This window comes from Dermacentor andersoni, chromosome 1 (genome assembly GCF_023375885.2).
Source record: "Dermacentor andersoni chromosome 1, qqDerAnde1_hic_scaffold, whole genome shotgun sequence".
NCBI classification, from domain to species: Eukaryota; Metazoa; Arthropoda; class Arachnida; order Ixodida; family Ixodidae; genus Dermacentor; species Dermacentor andersoni.
The window spans coordinates 175,775,806-175,793,209 of NC_092814.1; the positions used below are offsets into that span (position 1 = coordinate 175,775,806).

Consider the following 17,404-nt stretch of genomic DNA (forward strand, 5'->3'; position numbering starts at 1 on the left):
GTTTTGTCCGACTAATGTGCACGGAGTGCGTAAGTTTGAGAGGTCCTGAACTGCTGGTTTGATCAGCTTATGAGGTGTATAAGTACACCTGCACCTGTGTAGACATGGCAGACGCACAAAAGTGGGGTTTCAACAGCGCTTGTGGCCGCATGCTACATCATCTGCTGCTATGCTGCACCTGTACGCCTACACGAAGGCGGCACCAACAGTATAGAGAGTGCAGCAAAATCCTGAACCAGCCCTGCACCTCTCCTGCACCTTTTCAAATGAACGCCGTGGTTCAGAGGGCGCCATTCCTGTACCGCTGAAATGAATGGCAGGGTGCAACACCTCATGAACTGGTTCAAATGGTGCAGGTAAATCAAACGTACCTATTGTGGCTTAAAAAATGCAGTTCTTTCGCGATTTCCGCGAAATTTTTCACCACCTTGGCTGATACAAAACAATTCTTTTAGAACTTATACGTGGTTTTCAATGATGATATTTTGGAATCCTATAGAAAAAGAGCGATAGAAACTGACAATGTGATTTTCCAAAAACTGACTTTTTGGCCATTTTTCGCAATGTGAAAGTCGCATCGCCTTTTAAGTAAATGTAAACTGACTACGTAAAAAAAAAAGCTCTTGTGCTAGGCGTTCTCCATTTGAATCCCGCGATCTGGGAATTTCGTTTGTTTATTAAAGGGACCCTGAAACAAGTTTGGCGGTTTTGTACAAACATTGAGTTGTTAGGTAAGGTCCTTCTGATCATTAATTGATGCATTTAAGTACTCCCCATAAAGCGTGTAATTTATTGTAAGGTTTTAGAAATCCACATTGCTACCGATCGCTGGATGCCACTCGACTGTTTTGAGCCGCCCCTGACCAGGTGACGCGAGTTGACCATATGACGCCAGTAGGGCGAGCTATACGATTGGCGGCCCAGGGCATGTCATTGATAATTTTTCCAACTTTATGGTGAACAAATGTTGTTCATAATAGTTAAAATGTTTGCTCATTTGTTTCTATAAAAAAGAAAGTAGCGGAAAGAGAATACACAAGGACAATTTATCACTACACTCAAGATTTCCGGCACACAGCAAGTGTTGTCTGCTTGTGTTATGTGTTACAATTACAACAAGCTCCGCTATCTTTCTTTTTCATGAGCACCATGGTTCACCCTTGTTACATTGTGGGCTGCTATTCTCAAAATTCTGAGCAATAATTTTGTCAAGACTGTAAGACCTGGTATGAGCAACTTTAATGATAGGATGGTGTCACAATACAACCCGCATATACCGTATGCTGAATAGTATGGCGTGTCATACATACGTATACCTAAATATGCAGAACGTCGCGGCAGTGCTGATGATGCCTGCAAAAATTAGCTTGGAGTGTCCATATAATTGCTATTGTAATAAAAGCGGGGCGTACAGTGGGCATGGTTGATCACTGGTACCGTTTTGTCTGTGCCCGAAGAGCACCACTAATGTACATTAACCTTTGCCACGTACAGCCTCTGTGTCGTGGCCTGCCTGCCTCGACTTTCATTTAAACCGATAGACACCACTGACCTAAAGTTTGCATAGGGCTCCAGTTTTTATAGTCTTCAGTGTTGTGGAGTTGCAAATAGTATGTCAAGGCCTAATCCTGGCCCAACTGAGGCCCGAGCCCTACCCGATCCCGAAGCTTCTAGGCCCGCTTCGGGCTCAAGTGAACAATTGCTTATCCCACCCAAGCCTGGCCTAGTGCCGGGTCCAGGCTTTCGGGCCGGAGCATTCTGGCCAGCCCAGGCCCATTCAGTGCTCTTATGCAGACTTTATGCAAGGAAGTACCAGGCTTTTTTTTTTTGTACAGAACTGGCACTTAAGTTCAGAAAGTGCAGGGTGAATCTGGTGGACCTGATGTCAGGCAAGTTGATTGTGCATGTGGCTTGTGATCCTATGCCACATCTCAACAGAACCTCTTGAGAACTATTTGGAGGCGGCTGTTATTAAGATTATTATATGTAGGATCACAAGCAGAATTGTGCCATATGTTGCCTGTCATTTTGTCCCTGATGAAAACTTTTTCTGAACAAGAGTGATGCTTTCAGAGACCTAATTTGTCACTTTAGCTTGACCTAATGCCTGCCTTTAGCATCCATATAAGGCTTCAAACATCAAGGCTTAACTTCTGCATATGCATGTTCGTTGCTGTGATGCTGTATTTGCACAAATCTCGAAACTGGTGTCATTCGTTCTTAGTGGATTTGCCTTGCAAACACACCAGCTACAGTTGCATAAATTGCAATGTGTGTAGTAAGGTAATTGTTTAATTATGGTAATGGATAATGTGTAGTAAGGTAATTGTTTAATTATGGTAATGGATAATGTGTAGTAAGGTAATTGGCTTTTTCACTTATGAGTTTGTTGTAGTGAAAAGGGAACGTCTTGAACAACAAACAACACTGGTTATGTATGGATTAGTATTGGAAAAGGAGAGAGTTGTACAGAAATGATGCACTTCTTTATGCTTCAGGGCCATACCTTAAACCTTGCAAGTGGAAACCAGTCTGTACCATTGGCAGGGTCTACCCTTCCTGCTGATATCGTCCTCGAAAAGTCAAAATTGTATGCAGAGTTTTCAGCTCCTGTTCATCAAGGATATACAACTGGTTATGGATTTGATGCACTTTTAACACCACTTGGTGAGTGTCATGCCATGTTCTTATTTTATTGTTTGGTTGGCTGATTGTTATACAGCAGGGTTTTGTGAATAATTCTGGTCTCTGCAAACTGTACTATATTTCACTGAATGCCACCCCTCCTATTATGATGTGCTTATCCAGAGCCCCTCACTGAGTCATTTGAATGATTACATGCAGTGTACAGTAAAACCTCATTAACCTGTACCTGCTTAACAAGTAATTCCAGCTTAAATGTGGTCGCCATGAAATCCTTACCTTGCCAACATTGAACTTAATGTATTGGCTGACCGTCTAACTCATTCATTACCACGCCTATTCAAATCGATCACCGGTGATCGATACTTTAGATAGCCTATTTCGACATGTTGGAGCCATTTCTTATGCACCTAAGGCCATCCAGTTGTTAGTACAGGCACTGAACTTTCAGAATCAATTGAAATTTTTGCACTCGGGCTATTTTGTGATTTTTGACGGACCTTTTTACGAACTAATGTGCGTATGTTGTAGCGAAAAGAGGCGTGGCTGTCACTTTCTGGCACGCTCGAGAAAAAAGCATGCCACTCACGATTACACTACACTATCATCAAAATTTTGTAATCAAATGACTCCCAGCAATTCAAGAATTAAATTATATCGCCGGGTTTGCCGTCCGACAGTGCTGAGCGGTAATAATTACTCAAAACTGACTCCAGTTGTTCACTAGTAAGCTTTGGTTTGCAGTCCGAGTCGTTTTATTCCACCAAAATGTATTTCTGAAGGTCCACCACATGTCCAACATGTGGACCTGGCTTTTGCAACCAGTTTCCAAGAGTTTCAGTATTGCCTCTCTTGTAAAATCCCGGCAAGGGGTGCTTCTTGTGTCACTGCACAGTTATCAAAATTTGCTCCCATGGTGGCGTCCCGCATGGCTCCGTCGTGTGAAAAGCTTCCTGCTTGAAACTATGCTGCACCCGCACTTCAATTTAGCGATGAGGACTCGAGTTATGATTCCGAAGATGACAGCAAAGCTGATTCAAGCTCTGGAGGCGACAATGTTTTGAGTCAGCATGGGACATCTGCAGCTGTTCACCAGCGAGTTTCCTTCTCAAGGAAGGAGTTTCCTCTCCTTCCTTGTGTCCTCTTATCTGCTGATCTTCTTGCACGTCCTGAGAGTTCTACTGATTATCTTCAAGTTGCATACTTCATTTGGTTATGATGTGCTACTATCGGCAGCAAAGAAACTTCCGTTCACGTCAAGAAGGCCACCCGTAGTACATCTCAGCCCAGCACTACGGATCAGGGCAAGACAGTTTACAACGGCGTGGGATTTCTTTCTACTGTTCTTCTCTGAAGAGGTAATAAAGACAATCTGCAAAAATGCAAACAGATATGCTTGGATGCATAAACTTGTAGTTGCCCAGCTATACTGAGAGCGATTGGTCCTGGAAGAGGTGCATGACTCTAGACGAACTGGTGACGTACGTTCCTTGGACTTCTCATCGGACCATCCTCACAAGGTGCAGAAAAGGTGGAACTGCAAAATGTGCTATGAGGATGGCAAAGTTTTGAACAAAAACTAGATGTTTTGTGGGAAAAGCGTAGAATGCTTCACAAAATCAAGGAACTGCTTCATTGCATGGCATGAGCGATGAACTGGTCTTGGTTTCTTTTTTGTATCGAAATAATAGTAGTGTACTGAGCATTTATTTTTTCAGACACTATTTCTGAGTTATTTAGCTTTGAAATGTATATTCAGAATTTTTTTATATTAATTTTCTTATATTAATTTTATGTTTTTTATTGTTATTTTTATCAACTGGCAGCAACAATGGCACTTCCTAGAATTTTCATGTTCTACCTAATAATTTTTTTTTGTTTTGCAGCGTATGTTTTTGGAAAGAGCATTTCATTATGCACAATATTGTTGCGTGTGGAAAGACACAGACAGACGACGCTATTTACAGGCTATTTACACTGGAGCCAGGCAGCCAGGCCGACACTCGCTCGTGCCAAGCGCACCAACCAACTTCGTCGTCGTTCTCGCGGCGGCTCGTTTCTTGAGCATCGCTTGATCATATCGTAATACTACCCCCCCGGCGGCAAAAGCACCGTCACGGTGCTGTTAAATATCCAAGGCGCGTGGAGAGTTGTAGGGCTTGAGTCGGGCGACGTGGACAATGTCACTGGTTGTCACAGCGGAGGACGTAGTGGGCGTGGCTAGAACGATTCACTTTGCGGAGCACGCGATATGGGCCTGTGTAACAAGAAAGGAGTTTTTCACATAGGCCAACTTTACGCGAAGGTGACCAAAGCAACACGAGGCTGCCGGGCACAAAATGGACATCACGGTGACGGAGGTCATAGCGTTGCTTCTGCTTGTCTTGAGATACTTGTATACGGGCGCGTGCAAGTTGGCGAGCGTGGTCAGCATGGGCGATTGCATCACGGGCATAAGCGCTAGTTGAAGCTGTGGCGGACGGAAGCACAGTGTCCAGTGGTAGCGTTGGTTCGCGGCCATACAAGAGGTAAAACGGGGAAAAGCCAGCAGTTTCGAGACGGGAAGAGTTGTATGCAAAGGTAATGTAAGGTAGAGCCAGGTGCCAGTCACGGTGGTCGTCGGAAACGTATTTGGATAGCATGTCTGTAAGGGTGCGGTTCAAGTGCTCAGTGAGGCCGTTCGTTTGGGGATGGTAGGAGGTGGCAAATTTATGCTGTATTGAGCAGGCACGCATGATGTCGCCGATGACTTTGGCCAAAAACTTGCGGCCATGGTCTGTTAGTTATTGACGCGGAGCACCATGCATCAAAATAATATCATGTAGGAGGAAGTCCACAACATCAGTTGCGCAACTGGTCGAAAGAGCACGGGTTACGGCGTAGCGGGTCGCGTAGTCCACCGCGACTGCAACCCACTTGTTCCCTGGTGTAGATTCCGGAAATAGGCCGAGAAGGTCTAAGCCGACACGATGAAAGGGCTCGGCAGGGATGTCGAGCGGCTGCAGGTAACCAGCGGGGAGCTGGGAATGCTTCTTGCGTCGTTGGCAAACTTCACAAGCGGCGACGTAACGTCGTGCGGAACGGGCAAGGCCCGGCCAGAAAAAACGGCGACGTACACAGTCATAGGTTCGAGATACGCCGAGATGTCCGGCCGTCGGTGCGTCGTGGAGCTCTTCTATAACGGTGGAGCGGAGGTGTTTAGGTACTACAAGCAGGAACTCAGAGCCGTCTGGATGAAGGTTACGACGGTACAGAGTACCGTCGCGGAGGACGAAGAGGCGTAGAGTAGCATCGGCCGGAGAATGCTCAAAACAGTCTATGAGTGCTCTGATGTAGGCGTCACGGCGTTGCTTGTCGGCGAAATGAAGCAGCTGTGACACAGAGAATACGCAAGAAGCACTGGCAATATTAGAGGAGTCAGAGTCGTCAACAGGGTAACGCGACAAGCTGTCAGCGTCTTGGTGCAGGCGGCCAGACTTGTACACCACGGATTATGAAAATTCTTGTAGCCCCAAAGCCCATCGACCAAGCGCCCTGTACACGAGACGCCAGAGCCTTTCTCGCGGCAGCCTTGCGCCCAATGGGGTTGCCGAACAGTTCCCGTAGCTTCTCTTTGAAATTGTCCCAACTGGTTATCTCGTCGTGATGCGTTTGGTGCCACACGCGTCGGGTGCCGCCGAGATAAAAGATGACATTGGCGAGCATAATCGTTGGGTCCCACCTGTTATTAGCACTGGCGTGTTCATAGAGTTCGATCCAGTAGTTAACATCCTGTCCCTCCAGGCCAGAGAACACACCTGGGTCGCGATGTGGGGCGACCGTGACGATTGGAGCAGTGGGACAAGCCAAAGCCGTTGCAGAGGTGGGCGTGTCACCGGGAGGCATGGTGACAAGCTCGGTGTGCTGACCACTTCTGAGTTCCGTGGTGAGGACGGGGATCGCTGACCTCCACCAGAATGTTGCGTGTGGAAAGACACAGACAGACGATGCTATTTACAGGCTAGTTACACTGGAGCCAGGCAGCCACGCCGACACTCGCTTGCGCCAAGCGCACCGTCCAACTTCGTCGTCGTTCTCGCGGCGGCTCGTTTCCTGAGCATCACTTGATCATATCGTAATAATATGCTATGCTGCAATGTGTGCTGAAATGACTGTTTTTCTCGCGGTAACAAAAGCGTTAAGCCACAGTTGCTTACCGCATGTCAAATGGCTTGTGCATAGTTTTTACTTCATTCTTTAGTATTTACAAGCACGAAATCAGGCTACAGATGCTTTGTTCCACTCGCCTCTCCCATCTGGTGTTGTGACCCCATCCGTGTCCACCTGCAACATGACCTCCTTAGCTGTCGCTGACATGCTTCTGTAGCAAAGGAAGGACTCCTGAGTTGCTTCTCTTATTGACTTGTTGCTTCAACCTACGTCGTGTGCCATCTCTCGAGGAATGCACTGTAAAGCGCCTAACATAATTTTTTTTTTTTTTTTCAACTGTTTGCTGTACCACCCCAACTATCTCTCTGAATGATGCTAGTGGCTTTTGGTTTTTCTCCGCCATTTATGCTCAGGCATATGCACTGCCTTTCACGCTTCCCCGCAGTGTGTACATGCCAGAGTATTGAAGATTTACACTAACCTTCACCTGCACTACTGTGGGTACAGAATGTACTGCTTCGATCGCCGCTACATTCGGTCTTGTCTCGCTTGCCAGTGTCTTAAGCCTCCCTGCCGTTACACTGCTCCATAACAGCCATTGCCATGTCTGCGCGCCACTTTGACCACGTCGGCATGCACTTGTACAGACCTCTTCTCATCACTTCTGCTGGCAACCACCAAATAATTGTTGCCATCAACACCTCACACGCTTCGCAGAGGCTTCACCACGGCCATCTGCATGAGCAAGTGACGTTGCGTCTTTCATGTTATGATACATGATTCTACAGCATGGCACACCACGTGAGCTGCTTAATGATTATGGACGTGTCTTTATGTCGAACATTGTCAAAATGATTCTAAAGGAATGCCACGGTGTTCATCGAACAACCACAGTCTACCAGCTTTAAACGGATGGTTTGACAGAACGATTCAACCGAACATTGGGCGATATGCTGGCAATGTACGTCGCTACCAACCGCTCAAACTGGTACCATGTTCTTCCCTTTGAGACATACGCCCACAATACCCTTACGCAGACCACCACTGGATTCTCTGTACTTGCTACTTACTTACACAAGCCGTCCTGCGCACGCTAGACACCATCCTGCCGTACCACCCGGATATTTCTCAAGCTGCTAAATACGCTGAAGAGTTTTCCTAGATTGCCCGCTCCCTCACCATGGATAATCAACAGTGCCAGAAAGACCATCGCAATGTCTCAAGGCCTCCAGCGTCTTATACCCTCAACTCAACTGTATGGCTCCGGATCCCTTCAGCCAGCCCCGGTCAGTCAACGAAACTTATTTCGAAGTACCATGGCCTTTAATGTTTTGTCAAGAAAACTTTCACCACTGAACTAGTCATTGAGCCAGCTGAGCCATCTTCTGATCAATGCTGAAGGCTTCAGATGGTGTATATAGACCGGCTAAAGCCTTACTAGGATCCTGCTGTTGCACTGTGCCCTTAACTTGCCAGGGAGGCTCTTTTCCGGAGGGGAAGCAAATGTAATGAAAAATACTAGCACCATTTGAAGGAGTGTGTGCTACACACGCAGGAAAAAAATAATTCAGCAGCTTGAGGCTTGTGCTGTTTTCTGCCTTTGTCAGTTTACTTGCTGTGGCTGTCTGTTTATAAAGAAAAATGTTGATCCCAAACACCCCATTATAATTAAACGTTTGAGGTTTGCTTCCACTTTTCGTCACGCAATCACGGCAGTGCGCCGTCCCCATCAGGCGGCCTGGCAAAACAAGCCTCAGAGGCCAGAACAGCCTCCAAGCCCCCTGTGTGTTTGCGCATGAAGCCACATCAACATCATCATTTCAGCGCCATGCCAGAGAGCATTGTGGCGTCGTGCAAGCTAGGACTCTGTCACGCTGAAGCTCGGATAAAAAGCGCCGGGTGCTCAGCATAGAATAAAAATAGGACATTGTTCACGCTATGAAACATGACATGAAGAAGTCAGCACTGCCACGCGACAGGGATCTACCGTTGACTACGGTGCGTGGCATTTGGAATGCGAAGAAGCTGCTCGGCAGCACTGCTGCGACTGCGAAGAGATGTTGGCTACGAGGTTCAAGTTTTCGCCATCGTTGCCTCTGTTGTTGCCGTAATGTCGCCTAGTGACAGTGATGAGGACAACACGGAAAGCTATAGCACGGGCAATTCAGGCCCGACAGTGGCAGAAGCTGCCCGTTACATCAGCCTCATGAATGCAATCGTCGCGACAAGAACAGTGCCTCGTATTGAAAAAAGCAGTTGTGATTTCTGCAGCACTACAGCGCCCGTTCACGGAAAATATGCAATGTCAGCGAGGAATCTACCATGCGAGTGTTTGCCGAGAAGAGGAGGCTGGCTGAAAAGGTGGCTCACAGCTACAGCAAGTTTGAAGCCATTGTTGTCACTGCTAGGCTGCCGCGGCATCAAACAAAACTAGCACTTTTGTCGCGCAAATTTAATAAATACTGCATGTTTTTTCCCCTTTCATCGCACTCTCTTCGAGTTCCGTTTTTGGAAGGTAAGTGGGCGATCATGCTATTTCGTTAAGCAGTACTGCCGTTTAGTACACTTTTTCTGAGCTCCGGCCAACTGCGGCTTAACGAGGTTTCACTGTACAAAAATTTAGTACTATAAAAACTGAAAACAATTTTTGCATGAATTGTAGAGAATGAAAATTTGAAAGAAGATTTATGCAAATAAACTATCGACAGCAAAAAAAGCAAGTTAAGAAGGAATTGACTTTATACAGTACTCAGTGTAGGTCAATTACGAGTCTACAATTAGCACGTTTCTGAAAACTGTTGGGTCACATATATATTAACAATGCTATCTAGGAGCCCAACTGGAGTTCAGGCACTTAGCAAAGCATTAGAAAACGTATATTCTTATATTGAGTATGGGGGAGATTATGTAAAAGAATGCTGAAGCGTTCCTCATTCACTGAATATATATTATTCTCTTTTAAAAATTATGGATTTCATTTTATTGACTGTCATAGAAGTACCCACCTGCTATCACGTCACATGTGCCTCAAATGAAAACATGAGGAGTCATGAATTTTATATCCACATGTGTCAGTGCTTTTTTTTATATTGTGTTTTTTTTTTTTTTTTTTTCCTTTTGCAGTTCAGGAGCGATCAATTTACCTGCTTGATATGCTTGTTTTGCTTGTGTTGACAGATATTGTCCAGGTTGTTGGTAAAGAAAGCGGCCAAGTGGCAACACCATCATTCCCTGCTCTCATCAATGACAGTAAAACTATATTGTGGTCTGTCTATGTTCCCAACTTTGAACCCAAGAAGATCTCAGTAGCCATACTGTTCAACGTATCCCATCTGCACAAATCTGCAAAAGCTCCAGGGTAAGAGGCTCTCACTTAGACTGGCAGTAATGCAAAACTTCCGTTACAGTAGACTTCCGTTATTTCAACTCCAGTTATCGATCTGGACTGAAGGTCTAGGCCAGCACCCATTTATTCCTTTGGGGCCAAACCTTTGTTATTTTTATCATGAAATTAGTCTGCCAGATAATTCGAACTTGACTGGTCATCACACATGCGTTAACCCCCAATGTCGATGAACACAGTGGAGACTCCAATGGCGGCAGTGTCCATGTTGGCAGCGCTAATCGTACAGTGAATATGCTGAGCATACATCATTTCCCATCGAAAACGTCCACTTTTTGCCTATCATTAGAAGATTTTAAAGGAAGTGTAGTAGCTTACAATGAATTATTACACTATGTAATCGATTATAACACGTTTTCTTTTCCAAAAAATTTGTCCAAAAATTGCTTGCATCTTGCTATCCAATACGACACAAAAGCCACAACCACGTTTGCAACAGCCTACCATCAGACCCCATCTAGCCAGCATCATCACATTGCCATCACAAGAAGGCGACCACAGATGGCGAGAGAAAATCTTTTCACATAGCATGACAATGGCGACATGCTGCTTTCAGTCTCAGTTATGTAAGTGCATTCAAGCGATAAACAGTTAGCTAGCAGCAACAAGTTGCGTCATGGGTTTTCGGCGTTGCGAATGATAGCATTTGTTGCAGGACAAACTAGCAAAGTAGTAAATCTACGTCTGGGCCACCATCCTGTTTGTGATAGTTGCGGAGTCGTTTGATTGCAGAATTTCAACCGCCCTATTGATCATATGGAGGACGACATGTAGCAGTTCTTCATAGACAACGACAAATTTCTTCCTTAAGGGTGCTGATGGTGGACATTAAGTAAATAAATTTCTATTCTGTAAAGGGAAAGTTTGCTGGTTTCATTTTTTTTGTTTGTTTGTTTCCACAATCGGAGGAACATTATGTTTATCTTGCTAAAAAAAAAGTTGGGTGGAGGTTTGATTTTTTTGTTCAGGAGCTCTAATGTCTTTCGAAGTTAGTTTTATACTTTGAACCCTTAAAAAGTGGGTCTGCATTCAATTCAGGGACGTTTTAGAATAAAGGCAAATACTGACAAATGAATCAGCGGTATTTTTTCTCCCCTCTTTAATTCGATCTGCTGGGTAATTAGACTAATTTTGTCAGTTCCATCAGGGTCAAAATAACGGAAGTTGACTGTAATTGTATTATAAAGTCTTATTACCACTTTAAATGTTCTGTGTCAGTTGATTAATAGTTGATCTTTATGTAATATGGGCCTAATGGAGAAAGGCACCACGACCATCCAATATGGTTCTTGAGATTATATTGAAAATGAAAATCGTGTTTTTTATATTGATAGAAATGAGCCGGATGTGAGCAGTTTAAAAAAAAATTGTGCAGAAACCATTGACGATGATTGTCAATCTAAGCAAATAGCTCGAATGAACGTTTTCTTTGCCGAGTCCGATCACTGACCAGCTACAAAAATGACCGTAAGAGCCAAAGAAAGCTATTCACTTTAAAACTATACTATTACTTCAGCACAGACAGCCAGGCACGATCACATGCTACAGCACTCTACATCCCCTTTCAATTATACCCTATTGGTATGCTTAAATTGACTCTTGTTAAGTACACCATATTCGTTACAGTTAAACCGTGGTATAATGAACATCTCTATGCAGTTCAATGTCTATATAATGAAATCAGATAAACTTTGATACATTAAAGTTGTTGAAATTGGCAATGTGATTCGTAATATTGAAATTACGTTGTATTGAAATCTGACCTTTTATGCAAGCAAGTACAGTCACCGATGAAATTCTCTTGCAGGGAAGCGGTTGCTAAATTTTTCAAATTATTGGCCAGATGTGTATTTTCTACCATGCTACCTGTATTGTTTTTGTACTTGTACCTGTATGTTGTTTTCTGTCAAACTAGTCGTATCCTAATATTGTGTCCTCACCCTGCAGAAATCCCATTTCCGGATTGCATATTTGTAAATAAAATAAATAAGTAAATGAAAAAGGCAAATTTAAATTTAAAAAAAAATTCATTTTGTTGTATTTGATAGTCCGTGACAAAAGATGCGGCTTGATGCCATCACGACAATATTTTCACACTGGCGGTACGAAGTAAAGCCAGCTACACTTTCGCATCCACTCCATCCCCGCTGCTAATAATGTTGCCTGCAGTGGGCTGACACTATCAGGAAAAGTACGAGAAGTGGGGAGTGAATGCTTCGTCTGCCTCTCCGTTCTGTGCATCTTCGAAACCTTTGATTATGCAACCACAAGTACTAAACGCACCGGAGAACAGTGCACATCGTGCCAGCCATACCTTCTCGGGACACCCAATCTTCCCTAACAAAAATGCCAATAGAAATTTCTATTGGCCCAATAGAGCAGTTGTTTGGGTTCTATGGGTAGCTTATTGGAATTCTGTGGGTTTTGTTTTGGATTCTATCAATGCCAATAGGGTCCCATAGATGACATCTATTTGTCCCTTATAAGACCAATAAAGCTTTCATTGCCACCAATAGGAGACAGCTAATTGTTGCGTATAGGACCAATAGATTTGTATACGCACCAATAGGGTCCAATAATTGACAGCTATCGGTTACTTATAGGACCAATATGTCTGTATTGCCACTGATATCGTCCAATAAGTGACAGGTATAGGTTATAGTATTGGCCCCAGTAGGCCGTAATATAGTTGTCGCTTTTAGGATCAATAGGCTCGTATCGGTACCAACAGTACCACGAGCAGCAGTAATTATTTACTCATTTGTTTCGTGTTGGAAAAAGCATACAATAGAGTGGTGGTGGTTACAGAACTCGCGCACTTAGAATGCAGCAGTTTTACGTACAATTGACTTGATTCAATGGTAGGCATCCCACTGCCATGCCAGCAGAACTCGTGTATGTGCATCTGCGTAGCTGGCGTTCCAATAGCATGGTTCCTCTATGCCAAATAACCCTAACTGGTGCGCGAGTGCGACAGGTTGGATGAGGCCACACCTACGAAACAGTGTGCTCTTCAGCGCTCTATGGCTTTGTCGCCGTAACAGGTAAAGTGCGATCAGCAAGCACTGGCAGTGGTGACATCGGCTGCTCAGTCTTTCGAAGCTTTGTCCCCCTGTGTTTTCATTGTAATGTTTGCTGAGGTTTGTGCAGTAAATTTGTAATTGTTGTCTGCAGTCCATAATCATACCAGAGCACCTTCTGGCACCGGTATGACGAATACAATGTGAAGTGTCAGTCTCGCCGAACTCGAACTAGAGCTGGCATGGCCTATGACTAACAACTGCAACTACTTTCCCCGTGAACCCTGTGAAAGCACAAAATGCATGTCAACTGGCATTGGGTGTCACCTCAGATTTGCTCACTGCCTCATCTGCCGTATTTACTCAAGTCTAGCGCACACTTTTTTGTTTTCCGTTAAAACGGCTTCAAAAATTGTGCGCGCGTTAGAATCGAGTACGACCATAAATCTGTGTTACCATATCACCATCAGCATTTCAAAATGGCCACCTCGTACGTGCTTCGAGCCTAGCTGCCGTAGCTCCCTCCATGTGCTGTAGTAGGTGTTGTTAGGCAGTGCTTCCTTTGGCTTAGGTTAGTGTGCGGTCCTTCTTCCCGGTCTTCCCGTTTACCGGCGGCTGCCAAGTACAGCGCGGCCGTGCAGCCTCTGTCTTGAAATCGATCTGCGATGGAGACGAGTCTGCGCACCTAGGCGCACCGCGCTGTATTCTCATCACATAGTTTGTGTTTAAGCGAGAGGCCGCACAAAGGTCAATTCCCTCGCTCCTGCTACCACACTTCCTCACTCCAGAGTTTTGATAGAGTTTCTGTGGTCATAAAGTGACATGTGTTCATATTTGCTTGTGTGTGCGTGACACCATCCTTGTTAATTTAGTTAGTAAGTGAATGTTTAAAAGTTTATACGGCCAATAAAGCTACTATCCTTACTTTTCGTATAGCTGTCTACTAATTTGCTACCCTAATCGATGCTTTGCCTTTCGGGCAAAACTGCGACTTTTTTTTATTTTTGGCAACTTAGTGCATTGGGAGTAAATCTGTTTTTTTTTTTTTTTTTTTCTTTTTCCAAATGAGAGAAGGTTTTATTTCTGTATGAAAAAATTAGGTGTGCGGTGCTGTGAAGGACTTTTTTTTATTTAGGTCACAGCAGATGGGTACGCATTACAATCGAGGGCGTTTTTTTTTTTTTTTTTTTTTTCGTTTTTTTTTTTTTTTTTTTTTCCTTTTGGGGGGGGGGGGGGGTCACAGAAAATGGGTGCATGTTACAATCGAGTAAATACGGTATTACTACAGAAGTTTGCCTGGAGTATCAATAGAGTACATAATGTGATAGACGATATGTTGACGTGACTTCACGTGACTTACGAAAATAGATGGGGTGCTCGGACAGTGACACTTCCAAGTATTCTACAGATAGTTTCTGCATTTCAAAGCAGCTCTGTGCTTTTTAGCCACAGAAGAAGTATCCCTGCCTCATGTGGCAATAGGCCGACAGGGATAACCATGAGTATCTGTAAGGTACTAAACACAAGACCTTCTTGCCGTCATGTACTGTATAAAGTCCAGGTACAGCAAGATCCTAACATGCCCCGCACACCATATGCTGTTGATGCATATCTTGTTGATGCAGGGGAACGCATACAAGGGGGAGCCTTGAAGGATAATTGCTTGATGCATGCAGTCTTCCTGCATGCATGTTGAGCGTGCAGTAACGTGATCAAGTGCACGCTACAGCGGGGGCACACAGGCTACAAGCCAAGCTGGCAGTTGGTTTAATGTATGCCGTCTGCCTACGTGTTTAGAGCTGGAAGTAGTGTACTCTCAAGTTTCAGAGACACATTGAATCGAGAAGCAAACGGAAGCATTTGCTCCCCTCTACCTGCACTCTTCATCATGCTAGCATTGTGCCATTAAGTGTTCGCGGTCACTAAGGGACATTTGTTCACATTTGCCTGTGCTACCATGGTTGGTAATTTATTTAGTAGGCAAATGTTTACTGCAATTGATACATCTGATAAAACTGTGAACCTTCGTGTAGTTGTCTAATACTATGCTATCGCTACCACTACTTTCCCTTTCAGGCAAAACCGTGACTTTTTTTTTACTTAGACAGTTAAACCTAGATATAACAAGCTTCAATATAACGAAATTCTCGATATAACGATCTAACTTTTAATAACCTCTTATCCATAGAACACCATATAATTAGAACCTCAATATAATGTAGTGTGTTTGTATGTGATTTCAATATAATTAAATTTTACTTCTGCAGCAAAGGAATGCCGAGGCAATAAATGAAAAGTTTCGCGGACACAGATGGTCAAATGAATGAATTACAAGCGGTTGCTTGCAAATGCACCTCTCAAATCGGGCACAGTGCAACAAGAGCAACTGCTGAAGTGGAGCCGCATCATATTCCGTATAAAGTCCTAGTGCGATAAGGTCCTATCACACCCCGTGCACTCTGTGCTTTAAATACGTGTGGAAGTGTGTGAGGATGGGAAAGAAACATGGTGGCTTCATGAGTACCGCCCAAGGAGGTTAAAAATAAACTGCTGGAGCAAAAGCCACCACCGGCCATCTTGCGGGGGAGGCAGAAAGCAGCATGTCAAGAGCTTTGCAGCTGCTGTTCACCGACTTTTCCAGGGGTCTTTAATTGCTTAACGGATTTTCAAGTTCTAATGCAATACTGTGGGCTATAAGGCGAGCCATATTGGAGGTCTCCGGATCACAGATATCTGAACACTTAGATATCTTTTAGTAGAAAAAAATTGCCGCGATAATTTTTGTTTATTCAGCTTTTTTAATGCAGTGTAGAAATTGATCAATTGTGAAAGCTGTCAGAACAAAAAGCAATTAAAAACTGAAGATAAAGCATGAGAAATAGCAGTACATGCAACAAACATAAGTATTAATTATTATCTTCATTATCGTCATGGGTTTCTGCTGCTTTAGCATCCCTATTGCCTGGATGGTCTTGGAACTTTGGTGGCAGCTGTATCCTTTTAGCCTGAAATAATATTTTCCTTTATTCTAGAGCAAGGTAATCTGCAACCTTATTTAAACACGAAGGATAATGCTAACATGTGAACTGCTTATACCTCAACTTTCCTAAAAGCACCCGAGCGCGCTAGCACATTTTGGGATTGGCACAGCACCGTGCACGGCAAGACACAATAGCGCGAAACACATAAACTGCGGTGTCTGGCATGCTTTTGCCCCCTGCAAGATGGCGAGGCAGTGGCTTCACTTGGCGGGCGCTCCCTCCGCTCCAGCTGTTTTTCTTAAACCTCATTGGTGCTACCACCCGCCGTGGTTGCTCAGTGGCTATGGTGTTGGGCTGCTGAGCACGAGGTCGCGGGATCGAATCCCGGCCACGGCGGCCGCATTTCGATGGGGGCGAAATGCGAAAGCACCCGTGTACTTAGATTTAGGTGCACGTTAAAGAACCCCAGGTGGTCGAAATTTCCGGAGTCCTCCACTACGGCGTGCCTCATAATCAGAAAGTGGTTTTGGCACGTAAAACCCCATAATTTTTCATTGGTGCTACCTCCCCACACGAGCAAACGAAAAGAGGGGGAGGGTGGCAAGCTCGCGATAATGCGATCAAGCGCGCGCGAGGGACGGGGCAGGGCAAGTTGGCACGCGTCTCGACCGTGGCTTCGCATGGCTGTAATTGCAGCTGAGTGCATACACATCCGCGCACCCTGCTTTAGAGGTAATCTGTCAAGTGTGCAAAGAGTGGGCGTGCCAAGACGGCGTGGTATTATGTAAGCTGTCTTCCTAGGCATTTACTATTTAATGTTGCGTAATCTCGTGTTTCGGTGACCCATTAGAGCGAGAGGAAGACGAAGCATTCGCTCCCCACTGCTGGCGCTTTTCATGATAGTGTCGACCTAGTGCGGGCGACGCTATCAGCCATGGTGGCAGAGTACATGTGAAAGCGTGGCTGGCTTCGCTTAATTCGTACTGCCTATGTGAAGATATCGTTGACGTGGAATGAAACTGTATGATTTGTTGCTGACTCCCAGATTCATTAGAATGAATTTTCTCATTCAAAATTGCTTTTTTTCAATTGCTGGATAATTAAGAAAATTCTATGGCACCTTTCCGTGTAAGAAAAACAGATTGGCCACTGTACTTATTTGCATAAAAGGTAGAATTTCAATGCAACAAAACTTCGATATAACGAAG

At 44.5% G+C, this 17,404-nt stretch overlaps 1 protein-coding gene across 1 annotated transcript in view; it reads left to right on the forward strand.

Annotated features, from left to right (window-relative positions):
- The window catches only part of LOC126547183 (uncharacterized), a 261,800-nt gene that overhangs the window by 228,214 nt on the left and 16,182 nt on the right, over window positions 1-17,404 (forward strand). Inside the window, exons 15-16 of the mRNA XM_050195066.3 lie at window positions 2,499-2,667; window positions 9,970-10,150. Coding sequence (XP_050051023.2) covers window positions 2,499-2,667; window positions 9,970-10,150 — 350 coding nt within the window. The remainder of the gene's footprint in view (window positions 1-2,498; window positions 2,668-9,969; window positions 10,151-17,404) is intronic.